Source organism: Ursus arctos, unplaced genomic scaffold, assembly GCF_023065955.2.
Source record: "Ursus arctos isolate Adak ecotype North America unplaced genomic scaffold, UrsArc2.0 scaffold_11, whole genome shotgun sequence".
Taxonomy (NCBI): Eukaryota; Metazoa; Chordata; class Mammalia; order Carnivora; family Ursidae; genus Ursus; species Ursus arctos.
In genome coordinates, this window is record NW_026622775.1 from 46,198,927 (window position 1) to 46,218,562 (window position 19,636).

The following is a 19,636-nucleotide window of genomic DNA, read 5'->3' on the forward strand; positions in this document are numbered from 1 at the left end:
ACTGGGGTTACTATCAAAATCACAAGTAGGTGGTTTGTAGAATCTATGATTTTCAGTTTTTGTGTACACACACACACACACCATACACACACAGTCTCTTATACCTCTCCTCTTTTCCTCAGTCCCTTAAAGATCATCTTCAATAGATTACTGTCAGATTTTTTTGGTACTCTGAGCCAGACTTCAGTTTTAGTTCAAAGCCACGTTCTACTGTTGACTCATTTTCAGGGTATGAAATAAAAGGTTTATGTTTTTCTTTTCATATCTATTGCCGCTAATCCTTGCTTACCTTTCCACTTCTGTGCTGTCTGTGTGATTCTAGTCTATGTTTTGTACTTCCTGTCTAAAGGGCATTTTCCTCCGGAGAGGAAATAGAAACCAAGTAAGAATTATAAGATATTGCTGTTTCTCATCCTCACAATTACAGTTTTGACCAGTTTTCACCAATCCTACGTGCTCCAGAAATAAACTTTAATCACCTTCGGGCTGTCTTAGACCTCTTTCTGTTTTGTTTTGTTGTGTCATTTTCTTTGGGTTTTGTGTTTTGGGCTCTTAGCTTATTTGGAACAGAGGCTTTCCTGACACTGTTGACTTCCCACCCAACCCTGATGGTCTTCATTTGTTAGAGACGCTGATTTCAGGGTCTGTGTACTTGTTTTTGATACCTGATCTCTTCAGAACGCTTTGTTTATTCTTACTAGTTTCTTTAGTGACCTCTGTAGTAGCTCCCCCCTTTTCTTCTTCATCAAGGTCGTGGCATTCTTTCATTTCCATCTGTTTGAGCTGTGTTCTTTTATACTCTAGAAGGGAGTATCTTTAAAACATGTTTCTTTTTGCCTAAACATTTTAAAGCCTGTTATTCCTGTAATCTAGAGAACATGTTCACTTTCTTAAATATGTAAGGCTGTTTATTGCTTCTTTTCAGGGTGATTATGAATCCTAAGGTGATAACCAAATGTGCTTTTATTCTAGGTCCTTTTTCACGAAGATAGCAGTGTGAAAGGAATTGCCACTAATGATGTAGGGATCCAAAAGGATGGCGCACCAAAGGTGAACGTTTTAACAGTTATGTGCGTAACAAAGTGACAAAAAAAGAATCAACTTAAATGCAGTAATTTAGCTCTGCTACAAACTGCACATTAATAAAGTATATGTTAGAATGTAATTATTAACGTGGAATTTTTCTCTTGTTAAAAAAATATAGAGGCATCTTCGAACTAAAAAGGGACTTAGGCAAGTAGATATAACATGTTTAAGAATAATTTTTTAGGGGCGCCTGGGTGGCGCAGTCGTTAGGCGGCTGCCTTCGGCTCAGGGCGTGATCCTGGCGTTCTGGGATCGAGTCCCACATCGGGCTCCTCCGCTGGGAGCCTGCTTCTTCCTCTCCCACTCCCCTGCTGTGTTCCCTCTCTCACTGGCTGTCTCTCTGTCACATAAATAAATAAAATCTTTAAAAAAAAAAAAAAAAAAAAAAAAAAAAAAAAAAAGAATAATTTTTTAAAGATAAAAACATGACTCATACAAATATAAAATAAACATGTGACAGAGATTTTATTTCATTCATTAATAAATGACAGAATCAGTAAGATGTTACAGCTGGTTTAAGGAGAATTCAAAAAACATACATATATGTAGGTCATTAATTATCTACATTGCCACTTCCATAATTTTCATTTCTGTGGACAAGAATCATTTGCATTACTATCAGGAATGCTGATAGAGTCTTTGATGTGATTTTGGCAAATATAAAACTGATTGCTTTCCTCTCATTCATATGTAATCCTGGATGGTTTTCAGATTTTTACAACTTTTGTTTTTGACTTTGCCAAAGAAAAGCTCTCAGGATATGGATCTCTCACTGTGTAAGATTCCTTGGAAAGAACAAGGAAGAAAACACCTCGCTTTCCCATAATAACAGAACAAATATAAATTAGCATCTCCATAAATTAATTTGTCAATTCCTATTTATTTGTTTATTATCTTAATTTCTCAACTAGATCATAAGCGCCGTGAGGGCAGAGATCATGGAGCGTTGCTCCGGTACCTACCATAGTGCTAAGTCATGTCAGGTCCTCAAAAAAGAATTTGTTAACTTAGAATTTATCCTTCTCTCTGCCATTCTTTTTTTTTTTTTTTTAAGATTTTATCTATTTATTTACTTATTTAATTGAGAGAGAGCAATTCTTTATTTAATTGAGAGAGTACAAGCAAGGAGAGGGGCCGGGGGAGGGGGGAGAAGCAGGGAGCCTGACATGGAGCTTGATCCCAGGACCCTGAGATCATGACCTGAGCCGAAGGCAGACCCCTAACGAACTGAGCCACCCAGGCGCCCCATCTCTCTATTCTTGAATAGAACGGGGAATCTAATGTAGAGTCTGTGGCAGCAGACTTTCCTATTTCTCATTACTTCCTGCTTAGAGATAAGCAAGTTGCAAAGCTCTTGAGTCTTACCTACTTGATTGTTCTTCTAAGGGTTTGACTGGTTTCATCGGAATTCTCTGAGGTCTGGGACTCTGTGTGTCCTACAGTAGGCCAAGAAGCTATTTTTTAACAAGCGCCCAAAGAATTCTGGTGCATAGCTAGGTTTGCAAACAACCCTTGTCTCCTAATACTTTTCATAATGATAAAAGAATATTATTTTTCCTGTATTCTTTCCTGTGTTACAGTTATTCTTTCCTGTATTGGGATCATTTTAAAGTATATTTTATTCTTTTAAGATTTTTATATTTAATATAACAACAGAACTGAGGCCCACAAGTTCTGCTATTCTGATATTGCATTTTTGTATGTTCTCAAATTTGTTCAAAAGTAAATTTTCATGTTTTGGGCTTTGTAGTTATAAAAACATATATTTTCTATATTGGATGGATGGATGGATAGATAGATGAGAGATAGGTGTTAAAACATAGACGAGTACAGTGGAGTCTTAGTGATGTGAATCTAAGTCTTCAAAATAACTGTTTTAGTACCACAGGTTTGGAGTGGGGAGAACCGAGTACTGTGTTTATTCTGTTATTCCACTCTCTATTTAACACACCTTGTTAGGCTTTTTTCCCTGTCATTTCACTGAAACAGCTCATCAGAGTCACAAATACCCCCACCTTGTCAATCCAGTAATCACTTCTCTGTCTTGTCACACGCGATATCCTAGTGAGCAGCGCTGACATAGTTGGCTTCTTATGCCACCTTTGTAACCACATGTCATGAACACGCTATGAAGGTGCACACACGAGTTGTGTCTTTCCACAATGGCAGCTTTATTCGATATAAAGCAAAGTTAAATCACAATGATAAAGCAGGTTCAGGATTTCAAACTCAATGACATTTCACCATGTGATTAAACTTAGCTTCTTTTTTTTTTTTTTTTAAGATTTTATTTATTTATTTGACAGAGAGAGAGACAGGCAGCAGGAGAGGGAACACAAGCAGGGGGAGTGGGAGAGGAAGAAGCAGGCTTCCAGCGGAGGAACCTGATGTGGGGCTCGATCCCAGAACACCGGGATCACGCCCTGGGCTGAAGGCAGACGCTTAACAACTGAGCCACCCAGGCACCCTAAACTTAGCTTCTTACACAGCATACAAAGCAGGACAGAAGGCGAGCCACACAACAAACATGGTAACAGGAGGGTGCAGGAAGTTAACGAACTGAACACAAAGTCAGTCTGTGGGCACGCAGTTGAGATAAGGCCTCGGTCTGGTCCGGGTCAGCTCTTGGCACTCACTGCTTCTGCTGTTCAAGCATGGAGGATTGAGGTTCTGTTTGGAGATCAGTCAGGCAGAGCCTTCAGCGGCAGTTGCCTTATTTCAGTGGTCAGACGTAGAGGGGTCATGTCTGAAGAGTCTGACAGTTTGCCGCCCAAATCCTCCCCTTTTCAAAGGGATATCATCAGTTTTGGGTCCCTGAAGACCTCCTCTGTTTCTGCTTGTTACCAGTTCTGGGGCGTCAGCTGACATTGTCCGGGCAAGATCTCCTAGCTGCAGTGCCTGAGCTGCTGGCATTATTGCTTGACACCGGCCCCTGCTTGACATGAGAGACTCCATTTTGCTCTCTACACTGAGCCAACGTGAGTTTGCTCCTTGGTGAGGCACAGATACCCCAGGTGGAGTTGTCACACAAAGTAAACTTCATTTGCAGCAAATAAGATCATGGGGAATAGCTTCCAAGGCCATTACTCCTGAGAGAGGGTGATGGGTACCTTCTGTTTAGGGTAAGGATGAAAATTTAGATAGGGATGCCTTGTCATTGTATGTAGAGACGGGCATAAGGTCCGTATATGTGCCTTAAGGAAACGTGCCTAATTATACATTGTGTATTATGTAAGTGAGGCCGAGGCTCCTCCTTGGGTGGGGATTTTAGTATTATAATGAGGTAAAGGTAATTGCTGGTTATTCCAGGGGTCACACCATGGTCCGTCTGCACAGGAGTGAATCGGGGGGTTTAGCTCAAAAGGTCTGGGTGGTCTGGGCCAGTGGGAGGTCTTGTCAGGGCAGTCACCATCACCTGAGGGGTGGTTTTGAGTTTCATTTGCCTGAGTTAAGAGGTAAGCCAGAAAGAAGAGCATAAGGAAAATGAGAAAGTTTGGTGAGTACAAGCTGGTGGGCAGTAAATGTCAGGTCTTGCTGTCTAGCTGGTGACACCTTCTCTTGGTTTTCCTTGTGTTTTACTGGCACTTCCTACTGTCACCTTTGCTTGCTCATCCTCTTCTTCCTATCCTGTAAATAGTGAGGCTCTAGGGCTCAGTGTTGAGTCCTCCTCTATCTACATTTTCTCCATGGTGACCTCATCTGGTCACATGGCTCTAAATACCCAAGTCCCAGAATCCTATGTGCTACTGCTTATTCAATAGTTGTATGCCACGTCTAATAGCCATCTTATTATAAAAATTCTGATTTGGACATTTTTAAGTTTCAGAAGTTAAGTGATTTGCCCATGGTCAGACAGCTGTAAGTAGTGGGGCTGGTATTTGAATATAAACAGTGTGGCTGGCTCCAGGGCCTGCCCCTTGACCACTATGGGACATACTGCCTCTAAGAGGAGGCTGAAATGTAGTAAGTGATATGTTAGTTGATTAAGATTGAACTGTTTTATAATTGGTGCCAGGAAGACTGCATGTCCATCTAGAAAAAAATAGAGCTGGGCCTTTATTTTTTAAAAATTCTGAGGATTTCTTAAAAAAAAAATTAGAAGGAAACTAGATTACAGTTCCAACCAAAGGTAGGCTAAGCCATCCTATAGAGACAAGGAGTAATAAGCCTGAAAGAGACAGACCTTTTTAAACTGTATAAAAATTAAACGCTTCTCTATACCAAAGTTACTATAAAGTCTATAGATAAATAGTAGATGGGGGACAATTTTTTTGATTACCTGTAATATCAAATAGCACATATACATTAACAAGAAAAAAGACAGCATTTTAGAAAAATGAGCAAAATCTAAAAAATTGACAATTCACAGAAGAGCAAATCCAGATGACTACTCATAAGGAAAGATACTTAAGTACCTTTTCTTCAGAGTCCACAGCTTCAATGTCATTTCTTCAAAGAAGCCTTTCCTGTTCACTCAATCCATAATTGTTTCCTTCTTTTATTCCTTCTCGTAACACCCTCTGCTTTCTTTCATAGCCCTTAATCATAATTTGTAATTATATACTCATGTATTTCTTTAATGTCTGCCTCTATGACTAGCCTGAGGGAAAGGGACGTGTCTTTTATTCATCTCTATATTCCCATTGCCTAGCATAAAACCTGGCACACAGTACGTATTCATTAATATTTCTTGACTCAAAAAGGGAAAAAGTGCTTAAAACAGTAGTCAGGGAAATGCAAATTAAAATAACAGTGACTTAGCACTGTACTTAGCAAAAAATGTAAAATGAAAGTTATCTCTCTCAGTAACTAGACTAGAGGGAAATGCTTTTCTTTTTTTTTAATTTAAATTCAGTTAGCCAACATATAGTACGTCATTAGTTTTTGATGTAGTGTTCAGTGATTCATTAGTTGCACGTAACACCCAGAGCTCATCACATCACGTGCCCTCCTTAATGTCCATCACCGAGTTATCCCATCCCCCCACCCACCTCCCTTTCCACAACCCCCCCGTTTTTTTCCTCCCGGAGTTAAGAGTCTCTCATGGTTTGGCTCCCTCTCTGATTTCTTCCCATTCAGTTTTGCCTCCCTTCCCCTCCGATCCTCTGTGCTATTTCTTATATTCCACATATGAGTAAAACCATATGATAATTGTTTTTTTCTTATTGACTTATTTCACTTAGCATAATACCCTCCAGTTCCATCCATGTTAATGTAAGTGGTAGGTATCATCCTTTCTAATGGCTAAGTAACATTCCATTGTATATATGAACCACATCTTCTTTATCCATTCATCTGTTGAAGGACAGCTCAACTTCTTCCACAGTTTGGCTATTGTGGACATTGCTGCTATGAACATTGGGGTGTAGGTGCCCCTTCTTTTCACTACATCTGTATCTTTGGGGTAAATACCCATAGTGCAATTGCTGGGTTGTAGGGTAACTCTGTTTTTAACTGCCTGAGGAACCTCCATACTGTGAGAAAAGGCTTTTCTTACATAGCTGGTGGAAAGCAAACTGGTAATATCTAGTAAAATAAAAATAGGTGTGCCCTTTGATCTAACAGTGCCACTCCTGGGAATCTATCTTATAGGAATAAAAGCACCAATATTGTAAGTATATATCTATATCGATATAGATATGTACACAGAAGTACATATATATCTATATATACATATAGATATATGTATATATATCGATATAGATATATACACAGAAGTGTATGTTTTATATTGTTTTTGGTCACAAATAAACTGGAAACAGAGTGAATAGCTATTAATAAACATTAGCAGAATAAGTGAATAAGCTATGGTATTTTCACACAGACTACTATCCAGCCATTGAAGAGAAAGGTTTGAGCTCTACAGTGACTTAAAAAGATTTCCATGAAGTATTATTAAGTGAGAAAAGTAAGATACGTTGTATTAAATGATCCTATTTTTTGTAAAATGAATCAGTAACCAAAAAAGTTTTAGTGTATATGTATTTCAGTATGTATGTATGTTTAAATATTTGGGTAAAACTGTACATACTAGATTGTTAACATGGTTTATGGATGAGTGAAGTGTAATAAGAGTGAGCAGACAAGAATAAAATAAAAAGAAACTGAAATTGCAGGGTGTTTATGCAAGTGTAATATACACATATGCATATATATGACACTAATAAGCATTGCACAAGGAAAAAAATAGCAGTTACTAATAAATGTGTGAAAGATGTTCAGACTCTGTAGTAATCAAAGTAATTAATTTATTAAATTAATAATGAGATAATTCTGGGGCTCCTGGGTGGCTCAGTCGTTAAGCGTCTGCCTTCGGCTCAGGTCATGATTCCGGCATTCTGGGATCGAGCCCCACATCAGGCTCCTCCACTGGAAGCCTGCCTCTTCCTCTCCCACTCCCCCTGCTTGTGTTCCTCTCTCACTGGCTGTCTCTCTCTCTGTCAAATAAATAAATAAAATCTTTAAAAAATAATAGAATGAGATAATTCTTACCATTCATACTGAAAATATTTAGCACCAAGTGTATTCATCTAAGCAATGGTTTATAACATACTGGAACATACTGAAACATACTGGAACAGCCTAAACGTCCCACTACTGTGAATTGTTTGAAAAATTAGGGGAGTCTATTCAAGCATCAAAAATGAATGTTTTAGGGATGCCTGGGTGTCTCAGTTGAGCTCCCAACTCTTAATTTTGGCTCATGTCATGATCTCAGGGTTCTGAGATTGAGCCCGGCAACGGGCTCTATGCTGGGTGTGGAGATTGCTTAGGAATCTCTCTCTCCAGACTCTCCCTCTGCCCCCACCCGCCTCCCTCCGTGAGCTCTGTTAAAAAAAAACAAAAACAAACAAACAAAAAAAAACTTTTCTTGGTGTATATTGCTTTTACATTCAACTAAAGTGAAAACGGTTCTAAAAGTGTCAGTGTAACACTACTTTTTGTCTTTGCGTACACACAGACATGCAAATGAAATGAATAGAGGAATATCAGAAAAGATTTATTTCATTAGAGACTTTCCTGATTATTCTTTTATTCCTTTGTTAAGTAACTTTATTGAGTGCCTTGTGGTAGGCGTAAGTGCAAAATATAGAGAGCAAAAGAGAGGTAAAGACTTTAATTGTGGCTGTTTTTCCACTTGGAAAAAAAATCAGTTTTAGAATATACATTCAGTGATAGAGAACAAGTAAAATTAAAGTGAAAAAAGCAAGTAGCTGAAGAGTATATTTAGTATGATTCTGTTTGTGTTAAAAGGATATAAATAGGATCTATATAGTTTTTTATTCATGGAAATTTTCTGGCATGATTCACAAGAAAGCTATTAATAGTGTTTTTTGCTTCAGATGATGGAACTGAAAAACCGGGAGTGGGAGGGGGAATGGATTTTTACTTTTTGCTTTATTTTCATTTGTAGAGAATATTTTTAGCATGAGTGTTTTTTATTTGCTTTTTTAATTTTTACACACTTAACTGTTCAGGTACTTTGGAAGTAAAAAAGAAAAATACAACAAAGGCACAGGATATATCATAAAATTTAAATTAGATTCCACTTACGTCAGTAGTTTTATTTCTAGTATTATGTATTTGTATTGTTTCTTCTATACTTGAATCATAGTTCAATTCAAAACCAGATTGTGAGTCTTTTTTTAAATTGTCAAATGTTGCAATTTAACATGTTTTTATTTTTTAGACAACATTTGAGAGAGGACTAGAACTACATGCAAAAGTTACAATTTTTGCAGAGGGTTGCCACGGACATCTAGCCAAGCAACTATATAAAAAGTTTGATTTGAGAGCCAATTGTGATCCCCAAACCTATGGAATTGGACTGAAGGAGGTATCCTGATTTGTTTTTGTAATTTTAATTTTTAAACTATGGAGTTTAAACTCATTTGTATTACAGTGAAGTCTGTAACATTGATTTAATTTTATAGTTGCTATATTTTTCATTGACTTAAAATGTTAATCATAACTGAAAATATTTGGGTTATTTTTAAGGAGCTAGAAAATACTGCTAATCAAATTCCATTATTTTTTCCTTATTTCATATTTTATTGGACTGATGTACATTTCCATTTGAGACGCTAACATAGGACTAAGAATGTAGAATGGGAAATCCACAAATTTGACTAAACTAGAAAGGCACATAATTCTTTGTGTTGGAATCAAGGGGAAAACCTGCTCAGAGCTGAAGGGAGGTTCTTAGTTTCTATCAAAAATCTCCTAAAGACTCTATTAGTACAAAGGTCAGCTTATGGACACTCCTGAATTGCACAAAACCCCATTAGGCAGGGGGCGGGGGCAGTGGGCTGTGGGGGCAGCTGGTCTGCAGCAGGGACGGCTGGGCTGGAGGCCGTGGCTCAGGCCCAGGACGTGGAGGTGGGAGCAGGCTGGGAAGTCTAGAGGCAGAAGTTAGTGCATTCACCCAAAGCCCGGGCTTCCCAGTCGGTCTCTAGAATGCAGATGCTTTCCTCAGACAAGTCAAATTCCATTATTATCTAAATTGTTTCTACGTGTTGTAATTGTTTTATCAAACATTGCTTGAAATCAAAGACTGGAACTTGAAAATATTTATAATATGAATTTCTTTTCATTGTAATGCCATCTGTCCTAATAAGATTTTACCTGTTACCCCTATGCTGTTTGTAGGGTGACCACATCCTACAAGAATTATTTCTTCAAAATTGCACTGAGAAGATAACTTAGTTTATGAAATATATACTCAGCCATAGTATATTGATATGAAACCTAAAATTTAATTAGATTAAGTATTATGTATTTTCTCAATTTATCCAATCTCTGTTTTCCCAAACCTGAGGCTTTTTAGAGTGTAAAAGATTCATTATAACCCTTCTGTTTAAATTTTTGGGGGGATAAAGCTCAGGACATTTCCAGTTCTGTATATAGCTAGATTTATTGTGAGTAAAGCCTTTATTGTTTTGGTAGGTTGCACATAGCACATAATATTATCTGATTTTTAGATACTTCAGATGGAAATTGTTTAAAATTTAAAACTTAACCATTCTAGGGGCTCCTGGGTGGCTCAGTCGGTTAAGTGTTTGCCTTTGGCTCAGGTCATGATCCCAGGAATCCAGCATCAGGCTCCCTGCTCAGCAGGGAGTCTCCTTCTTCCACCCTCTCTGCCTACTCTTCCACCTGCTTGTGCTCTCTCCCTCTGTGTCAAATAAATAAATAAAATCTTAAAAAAAAAAAAAAACCTTACCATTCTGAAAATAGATGAACAATTTGTTTCAGTAGGGAAAAGGGGAGTGCAGGAGAGCATAAGCTGTTTTACTGAAGAATAACATATATACTGGAAAGCAGCAGATCTTAAGTGTACAGCTCAGTTAATTTTTACAAGGTGAGCATGCCCATGGAACCACCACCCCGATCAAGATCTCGAACATTACCAGCACCCCAGAAGTTTTCCTCTTCAGTGGTGTTCCCTATAATCGCATGGAAGTCTTACCAATTTAAAAATCTAATCATTTTCTTAAAGAAATTTTTTAAAGAGTTCATAGCTTTTCTGACCTGTTTATTAGTCCAATTCATCATGCTGCTGTTTGATATAATTTTCTTTGATATGTGAAGTACTTTTTTTGTGTTTCTCTTATTACAGTTTTTCCCTTGAAATTTTCATAACTAAGACATAAAACCTGGCAAGTTTGATATATTGTGGTGGTAGAAAAAATTTAAATAATACTCTAGGACTTCTTTTTTTAAGTTATGGATTATTGATGAAAAGAAGTGGAAACCAGGAAGAGTGGATCACACTGTCGGCTGGCCCTTGGACAGACACACTTATGGAGGCTCCTTCCTCTACCATTTAAATGAAGGCGAACCCCTGGTAGCCCTTGGTTTTGTGGTGAGTTACACGCCTATTATGGAAAACTCTACTATTATGTATCATCAGTGTTATAAAATCTGGAGCATGTAAAATGCTTTTCATTTAAACGTCACTTTCTAATTTTGTCAATAGGTAAAGTGCTTGTGGCTGTTACAGGCATTGGTCTATAGCTTTAAACACACATAGCTTTTGTGATCGTAGCTGTGAAATGCCAGACACTATGCCCTATGCCTTACAGAGAATTCTAAGTTTCGTAAAAGTCCTATGAAGTATTTATATCCTTATTTTACTGACAGGACACTGAAATCCAAACAAGTTACACAAATTTCCCAAATATACCCATTAAATGACAGAGGCAGCATTCACACCTGAGTTTGTGTGACTTCAAAGCCCATTTTCCACTACAGCATGCTGTCACGAAAGATGAAATCAGCACTCGGTTTGAATCTATAACTTTTAAAAAATGTAAGCATTTTCTCCCTTTTTGGCCACTTACATCTTTGCAGTCAACTACATCTTGAATAATGCAAGGAATGGAAAAATAAGGGCTTCTGCAGCTTATACTTGGTGGCAGCTTTATAATTTAATGTTAGCTAGACTCATATGACACATTATTAAGTTTTTACATTATTGGTGTTTTTTGACACCCAGCCAGGTGTTCAATTTCTCATCTTTGTATAATTATTCCAGTGACTTAATTTTTTTGAAAGCAAAAAAGGTTTGGCTATTAATTTTAACATTTTGATAAGGCCTTATAAAATGTAACTTCTAATATTTCTTGTCCTCTTTTTTCTAAGTATGATTACATTCTGTTTCTTCATTTTTGCCTCAGTACTACCACATATAGCTTATTAGTTGATTACTAGAGTGGGTCCTGATAAATGAAAAATAATTAAAACTCCTTTTGTAGAAACATAATATTAGACACCTACAAATATTTTTCTAATTTGGGCTTTTGTTTACAGAGCACAATGATTTATTTATATATTCTAAATTTTTAAAGATTGGCCAGTTATTAACATAGGGTATCATTTGTTTACCCTTTCTTTTCCAAACAGATTTTACTCAGTTATTCATTTAAGTTTGGGTTACTACATATATTTCTCCAAGTACTTGGAATACAAGAAATTACATGTTAGAGCTTGAATACAAGAAGTACATGTTTTCTCATAAATATTGATCACATTTTAGCTTGATATAATTTGATATCTAATTGTATATTGTATAATAATTTATATTTATTGTATAATAAAATGTCTAATTGTAAAAATTTACTAAATTTAAATATAAAAATTTTAAGGTTGGTCTAGACTACCAGAATCCATATTTGAGTCCGTTTAGAGAGTTCCAGAGGTGGAAACACCATCCCAGCATTCAGCCAACTTTGGAAGGTGGAAAAAGGATTGCGTATGGAGCTAGAGCCCTGAATGAAGGTGGCTTTCAGGTAACTCATCCAACTTTTTTATTTCTTATTTCTGTATTATAAAGTAAACATTGAAAATACAATGTAATAAATTCAGATAAAGAATAGAAAATTATCTCATAGGAAGAAACTTTAAGCAGAACATCTAGTGTTTATAAAACTGTGTCACACCATAGTTAAATAAAATTATACCATGAATTTAGTTTTAAGAATATATTGATTTCTTGAGATAAATTTATAGGCTTTTTGTTGGTGGTTAGTTTTTAACCAGAAAATTAAAATTATATGATCCAAAGATATTTTCCTTTATTCCTTAGCTGCCGGGAAACAAAGACAGATTTAGTTTTCCACAAAGGTATTTAATTCATCCCAACTACCTAGTAACATCCATGCCTTTTGGGTGGCCTCTGTCAAGCTTTTGCCCTTAATTGTCTATTTTAGTATATGTTCATAATAAATCTTATGAAATGTTAATGTAACATTATATGTTAACTAATTGGATTTAAATTAAAAAAAGAATACAGTATATAATACATATAACATACAAAAAAAAAGAAAAAGAAACTGGTAGCTCAAGTCTATACAAAGAACTTTGTAGTCATTAAAAATACGATGGGTACATCTACAGCTACTGACATGGAAAAGATGTCAAAGATACAACATTAAGTAAAAAGAAAAAGAAAAGCAAGCTATAAAACAGCATGGTTATAAAAAATGGTAATGTATTGAGTATATATAGACAATGAGATAAAAACCTAGGTAGCTATGATAAAAGCTGTTAGTACTGCTCTAAAAACATTAAGTAGGATCTAAAAAATTAGCTCTAAAATTTATACCAAGTGATTTAAAGCAAGTTACTTATCTTCTCTGGCCTTTATTTTATAGATGATCCTTTCTGTCTCTAATATTCTAGGAATCTGGAACCATTTTATAGATATCTTTTTTTTTTTTTGTAATTCTGTTTTAAAAGTAACAGATGATAGAAAATTGGGGGGGGGGAGTTAACCTTTAAAGTGAAGTTCCATTATTACTGTAACAGTAGTTCATAAAGTCAAGTAAAACCATAGCTAACTTATGAATGTATTCAGTACAATCTTAAAATAACAGTATCCCTAAATTCTGTTGCTGTCGGATTACTTCTCATGAGGTTGTTTTGTTTCTAGAGTAGTAATTCATTTGTAACAAATATTTATTAAATTGCATAACTATGTTCAAGCCCATTCAGGTCTTTTGCACAGTCTCTATAATACCTGTCAGTCTAATTCTGCTCTTCTTAATTTATAGTGTAAAGTTCCCAGTGTATTCAATAGGACATACAGATTTGTATTTAAAAACATCGGCCTGTGTGTTTCAACATCTCAGCTGATTTTTTAAAATGGTGGGAAGAGTTGACTACACACACACACACACACACACACACACTCACTTTCTACTTAAATTTTCTGATTCAGTTAGTCAAAGATTGAGAAATTTATTTCTTGTAAGTTTTTGAACCTTAAGCAATAACTTGGAACATTTGATTTTGTTTATTTTGAGCTAACAAATATGACATGCTTTTTTTCCCTTTTTTTAATTTTTAAAATCATAATGATTTTATAAATGGAAGTTTATACCTCTTAATCCACTTCACATATTTTGCCATCTCCCCACTCATCTCCCCTCTGGCAACCACCAGTTCTCTTTATAAATGAGGTTGTTTCTGTATACGTAACTTTTTATTTCTTTTTTTCCCCAATCTGTACCAAAACTTACCTTTTCTGGAGGGTTTCCCGTTATTTGTGGCTTAATGAATATTCTAGAATACATTTCTCAGTGCAACTTTTCCTCAGTCCATAGTTCCTTAACAAGATATCCAGCTGCCAGTAACACTGTCCCTACAGGGTAGGATATTCCCAGGATGTAAAAATACATTTTGCTTGGGCTATAAGATTTTTATTCATAGGATTTATGCACCAATTTGGACGAACTTGCACTAACAGTCCATGTCCTTTTATTAAACTTCACAGTGTTTCTTGAGTCAGACTTAGTGTTAGCAGGGCCACAGCCCTATTTAAGAAAAGTGTCATTATCCAAATTCCTAACTATTACTATCCTATCTCTTTTCAGCTAGTAATATTCCGGAAGGCCCTCCCTCCTCTTATCTATTCTGTGATCGTGATTTCACGCACTTTTATCTAGGTGGTTCTGATATTGAATTCAGTCTGAGAACCGTAATCATAAATTCATTCCCCACATGTACCGTGAAAGGACCTGAACTCTGATCCATCTCATACCAGCGTTCCTTCTGCCCTCCAGGTTCTCCTCTCACCACCTCTCCCTCATAGTTAGAATTCTGTGATTGATGGGAGCTGTGGCCACAGATCCCTCACTATGACAGATGGAGCTGATGGCACTGGTTTCCCTGTTTATCCCCTCTGAGCCCCTTTCAGCACCATCAGCCAAATTCTTAACCACCCACCACTTTCTCAATAGAGACTGTGGCTTACTTTAGGAAGCCCTTTAAGAAGAAAAACTGCAGAAGGAAGAAAGAACAACTCTGCATTGGCTTTCTCTTCTTTCCTTTTCAAACTATAGATTAGAATACATTTTAGCATGCAAATAATCTCATTTAGCCACTACATTGTAGGGTATGTATAAGCTTTTACTGACTAACCCAGAAAATACCACCACCTCTTACTACATTGTTTTTCATGAAAAATATATACTGAGGCCCAAACAACGGTCTTAAAATGTATTTTGGAAATTCAGCTTACTCTTAAGCTAATTATATTCTTCAAGGAAGTAGCTAATCGTAATAATGCTGTGATGAGAACTTAAGTTTCCGTTCCTAGATATCAAAGTAAAATAAAAAGGGCATATAGAGTTAACATCCTTTGTAAATCATGTGTTACTGGGAATGCATGTAAAAGCAGATTACAATTTAGATAATAGTTGTTTAGGTTTAGGGAGTATTTTTAGACATGGATAGTAAAAATAATAACATGTTATTTAATATGTTAATGCTCTGGTCCTAAATCTGTCTCATGTAGGTTAGTCATGGGTAAGAAGGGGAAAAAGTCTTAGAAAAATAGTAATGGTTCTAATCCTCATTCTTAGGAAAGGGGGAAAAAAACTGCCCTTGTTCTGATTTTTTCCTTCACATTTTTCCCTACAGCCTTAGAAGACTTTAAGAGACTATAATCTGTAGTATTGTTTTGTTTGCTTAATTTAAGCTAAAAATGCACTTTGACTGTTTCTTTCCTCAGTCTATACCAAAACTCACCTTTCCTGGTGGCTTACTAATTGGTTGTAGTCCAGGTTTCATGAATGTTCCCAAGATCAAAGGTACCCACACAGCAATGAAAAGTGGAATTTTGGCAGCAGAATCTATTTTTAATCAACTAACTAGTGAAAATCTCCAATCAAAGACAATAGGTAAGAACTTCTATTTAAAGCATTGAAAACTGTCAGGTTCTTCTTGAGATATTTAAAAAAAGCTATTTAAACATACACTTTAGTATATAGAGGATGAAAATAAATACAATTAAAAATCTTGAGGTCTTCTGTATGCATATTTCAATTGACATTAAAAGATCTGCCCCTTTCACAAAGCATTCAGATGTGTGCTGTGCAAAGAAAACTAAATGACCTAATCTCAGTAATTAGATTTTTATAGCAATGTTCTGTTGTTTTCACATCAAAAGTAGAATAGAGCCAGTGATGTCCCACCTACTTAGAAATGATTTCAAGTTTGGGGTGCCTGACTGGCTCAGTTGGTAGAGCATGCAGCTCTTGATCTTAGGGTCATGAGTTTGGGTCCCCACGCTGGGTATAGAGATTGCTTAAATAAATAAACTTTTTAAAAATGTTTTAAAAAATGATTTCAAGTTTGACAGTACTGTGTTACATTTCATATATATCATATTATACACACTAAGATAACCTCACAAATACTGAAGTATCTTCAATCTGAAAACAAAACAGCTTTGCAGACTGCAGAATCCAGCAGCACCTTTTCCTTTGCGGGCTTTGCAAGCACAGGCATAGATGTGACCCTTCTGCTGTGATAGAGAGGAAGAGCTAACACTTACACCTCCATAAACCCTTAATCTATGAAGACCCTTTAGTAATTCTCAATTTTTCTCAAAATAAAAGCCTAAGTTTTCTCACTCTTCTGGTTTCATCTGTTTTTAGTCTCCCTTCCAGCCACACTGGCTTCTTTACCGTGGAGACCATCTCATGGTCTTTACTCACGGCCAAATCCCCTGCTCCCTTCACCTTTGCTCAAATATCACTCTCTCGTGGCGGCCTTATATGGACAATACCAGTTAATCTGCAACGCACACAGAGCACTTCCACCCCTTCACCCCCACAGACTGGTTTTTTTCCTATAGTATCTTCCCCCTTTTGGCACATAATTTAGTTATCAACTTTGTCTCCTTCCTCTGGGATAAACTCCAAGCGAGCAGAGACTTTGTTCACCATGAATCCCACATCCCTGGCACATAGTAGCAACTCAGTAGATATTTGATAAATAAACCTTATTCCTTAGAATTCCAAGTAACAAACGTTCCTGCAGGTAGACGTACGAACCCTGATTATGCCTTCAAATGTCTTTGTAGAAATGGAGGCCTAGGGTGTGGGAGAGAAAGGAGATAGAGCATAGGAAAGGCAAGAGGCCCCTTCAGGGAGAACAGAATAGGTAAGAAGGAGTGTAATCGTTGAGTAGTGGAACTTTTTTTCTCACTTTCTTGCCAAGTAGCTTTCCTTGTTGGAACCACAGGCCGTACCTGCACGTCATGTACACATAGCACCCGCACGTAGATGGCACTGGAGCAGCTGCGTCACCGAAGACCAGAGTGAGGATTAAAGCCAGAGGGAAAGGGAATGGATCCAGAACAGGAACCAGTGACTGGAAAGTGTATAGCCACTAGGGAGGTTGTGGAAGTTAGTAAGAAGAACCAGTTTGTCCCATTAAATATTAAATGCATGCACTGTTTCGGTATTGTTATGAATTTTCTGGGGCTGTTACGACAAAGGACCACAAACTGGGCAGCTTAAAACAACAGGAATTTATTCTGAGTTGTGTAGGCTAGCAGTTCAAAATTAAGGTGTTGATAGGACCTTCGTCTCTCCTGTCTTTAGTCTTCTTGCCCCTCAGCTTTCTGATAGACCCAGACATTCCTTGGCTTGGGGCAGAATAACTCTGGATCTCTTGCTTCTGTCCTCTCTTCTCTTCTCTGTGTATCTCATAAAGACACCAGTTGGTGGATTAAGGACCCACTCTATTCCAGTAGGACCTTAACTAATTATATCTGCAGTGACCCTATTCTGAGATAACTGGGGGGTTAGGACTTGAAAATAATCTTTTTGGGGGGACATAGTTCAACTTGCAACAGGTGTAAGTGTTTCATTTAATCAGCTATAAAAATTTTTCACTTTTATGGGTAGCATGAACTCTTTAAGTAATTTTCAGGTTCACTGAATTTTAAAACTAATTTTCCATATACTAAGTTCAAATGCCTTACCACCTGTTAACATATATCAAATGGTTATCTTTTTGGAAGATGCTAGCATTTGTACATGAACGATTCTTCAAGTGTGGTCTTATATGACCACCTGTTTAAATTTATTTAAGATTCACTCATCAGATATTTTAATAGCAAAATACCTTGATGATAAAGTATTTTATACTTAAGGTAATTTGACACTTAACATTTCATGTTTTTAATATAAGGACTTCATGTAACTGAGTATGAAGACAATATAAAGAAATCATGGGTGTGGAAAGAGCTATATACTGTTAGAAATATAAGACCATCCTGCCATGGAATACTGGGTGTATATGGAGGGATGATTTACACTGGAATCTTTTACTGGATATTTAGAGGAATGGAGCCATGGACTCTAAAACATAAAGGTAATTCTGGCATATTTGAGTATGAATATTTTAATCATTAACTACTCATGCTACTCCTGAATGGGGCGGAGGGCCTGGCTGGCTCATTCAGTACAGCATGCAACTCTTTATCTTGGGGTGGTGAGTTCAGCCTCACATGAGGATAGAGTTTACTTAAAAAAAATTTTTTTTTTAAATTTTGTTTAATCTCAGTAGGATCCATTAAGTAATAGTGACTTCTTTTAATGTTTCAAACTTGTTTTAGAGAAAATAATAAGTTCAGTATCTTTAATCATGTATCATTACTATAAGAGGACTAAAGTCTTATTTCTTTAGTGTATTTTCAAGTTTTCATAAAAATGTTTGAGAAAGTACTTTTACGTGTTTTATTTTTATTCAAAATCTTCCTCAAAACTGTTTAAGGTTCTGACTCTGATCAGCTCAAGCCAGCCAAGGACTGCACGCCTATTGAGTATCCAAAACCCGATGGACAGATCAGTTTTGACCTTTTGTCATCCGTGGCTCTGAGTGGTACTAATCATGAACACGACCAGCCAGCACATTTAACCTTAAAGGACGACAGTATTCCTGTAAATAGAAATCTGTCAATATATGATGGACCGGAGCAGCGATTCTGCCCAGCAGGTCAGTAATGTGATTTCCATCCGTGCCTAACACACATAATTGTTTTAACCATGTTGGAAATACACTTCCATTATTTTAAGAAGTTTCTCCTTCCATTGCATGGAAATTTTAAATGACCCCCCTACATCCAGCTTCCTTTAGAAAACTCATTTTTATGGTTCTTAATCTAGCAATGCTAAAATGGGAATTTTTGGTAAGCCTAATTCAGTTGACATTTCTCAAAGCCTTTCCTGGGGTGCCTGGGTGGCTCAGTCACTTAAGCGGCTGACTCTTGATCTCAGCTCAGGTCTTGATTTCCCGGTCATGAGTTTAAAAAAAAAGAAAGTCTTTCCTGGTCTACCCTTAGACCAAGGATTATGGAACACCAGATACCTCTTTCCATGTTCACGAGTTAAATCACCTGTCATGGCTGCTCCTACACACACATACATAACGTATATACTCAAATATCAGGATATAGCCACATTCAGCTCAAAAAATGGCCCCAGACATTAAATTTACCATAAATACTGTATCCTTTAATGTGAACTTTCAACTAGAATTATAATAGGAACTGGATCTCAACTGATATGGTAGAAGAGTATGCTGGTACATGAAAATCAGTATATTCCGGAGGGACTAGAATTAGAATGTCAGCTCTGAGGGCAGGGACCTTGACTGTCTTTTGACTTTTTAAATCATTTCTGTCCTTACACTGGTTTGTGAACTCCTCGAGTGGCAAGGATTAGATCTATTTGTCTTTTCAGTTGTAACGCAC

General features: G+C 36.7%; 1 protein-coding gene across 1 annotated transcript in view; it reads left to right on the forward strand.

The window, feature by feature from the left end:
• ETFDH (electron transfer flavoprotein dehydrogenase) overlaps positions 1-19,636 on the forward strand; it is a 33,027-nt gene that overhangs the window by 11,026 nt on the left and 2,365 nt on the right. The window contains exons 6-12 of the mRNA XM_026499561.4: positions 973-1,050; positions 8,777-8,923; positions 10,811-10,951; positions 12,234-12,377; positions 15,602-15,770; positions 18,073-18,255; positions 18,658-18,879. Of these exons, the coding sequence (XP_026355346.1) occupies positions 973-1,050; positions 8,777-8,923; positions 10,811-10,951; positions 12,234-12,377; positions 15,602-15,770; positions 18,073-18,255; positions 18,658-18,879 (1,084 nt within the window). The remainder of the gene's footprint in view (positions 1-972; positions 1,051-8,776; positions 8,924-10,810; positions 10,952-12,233; positions 12,378-15,601; positions 15,771-18,072; positions 18,256-18,657; positions 18,880-19,636) is intronic.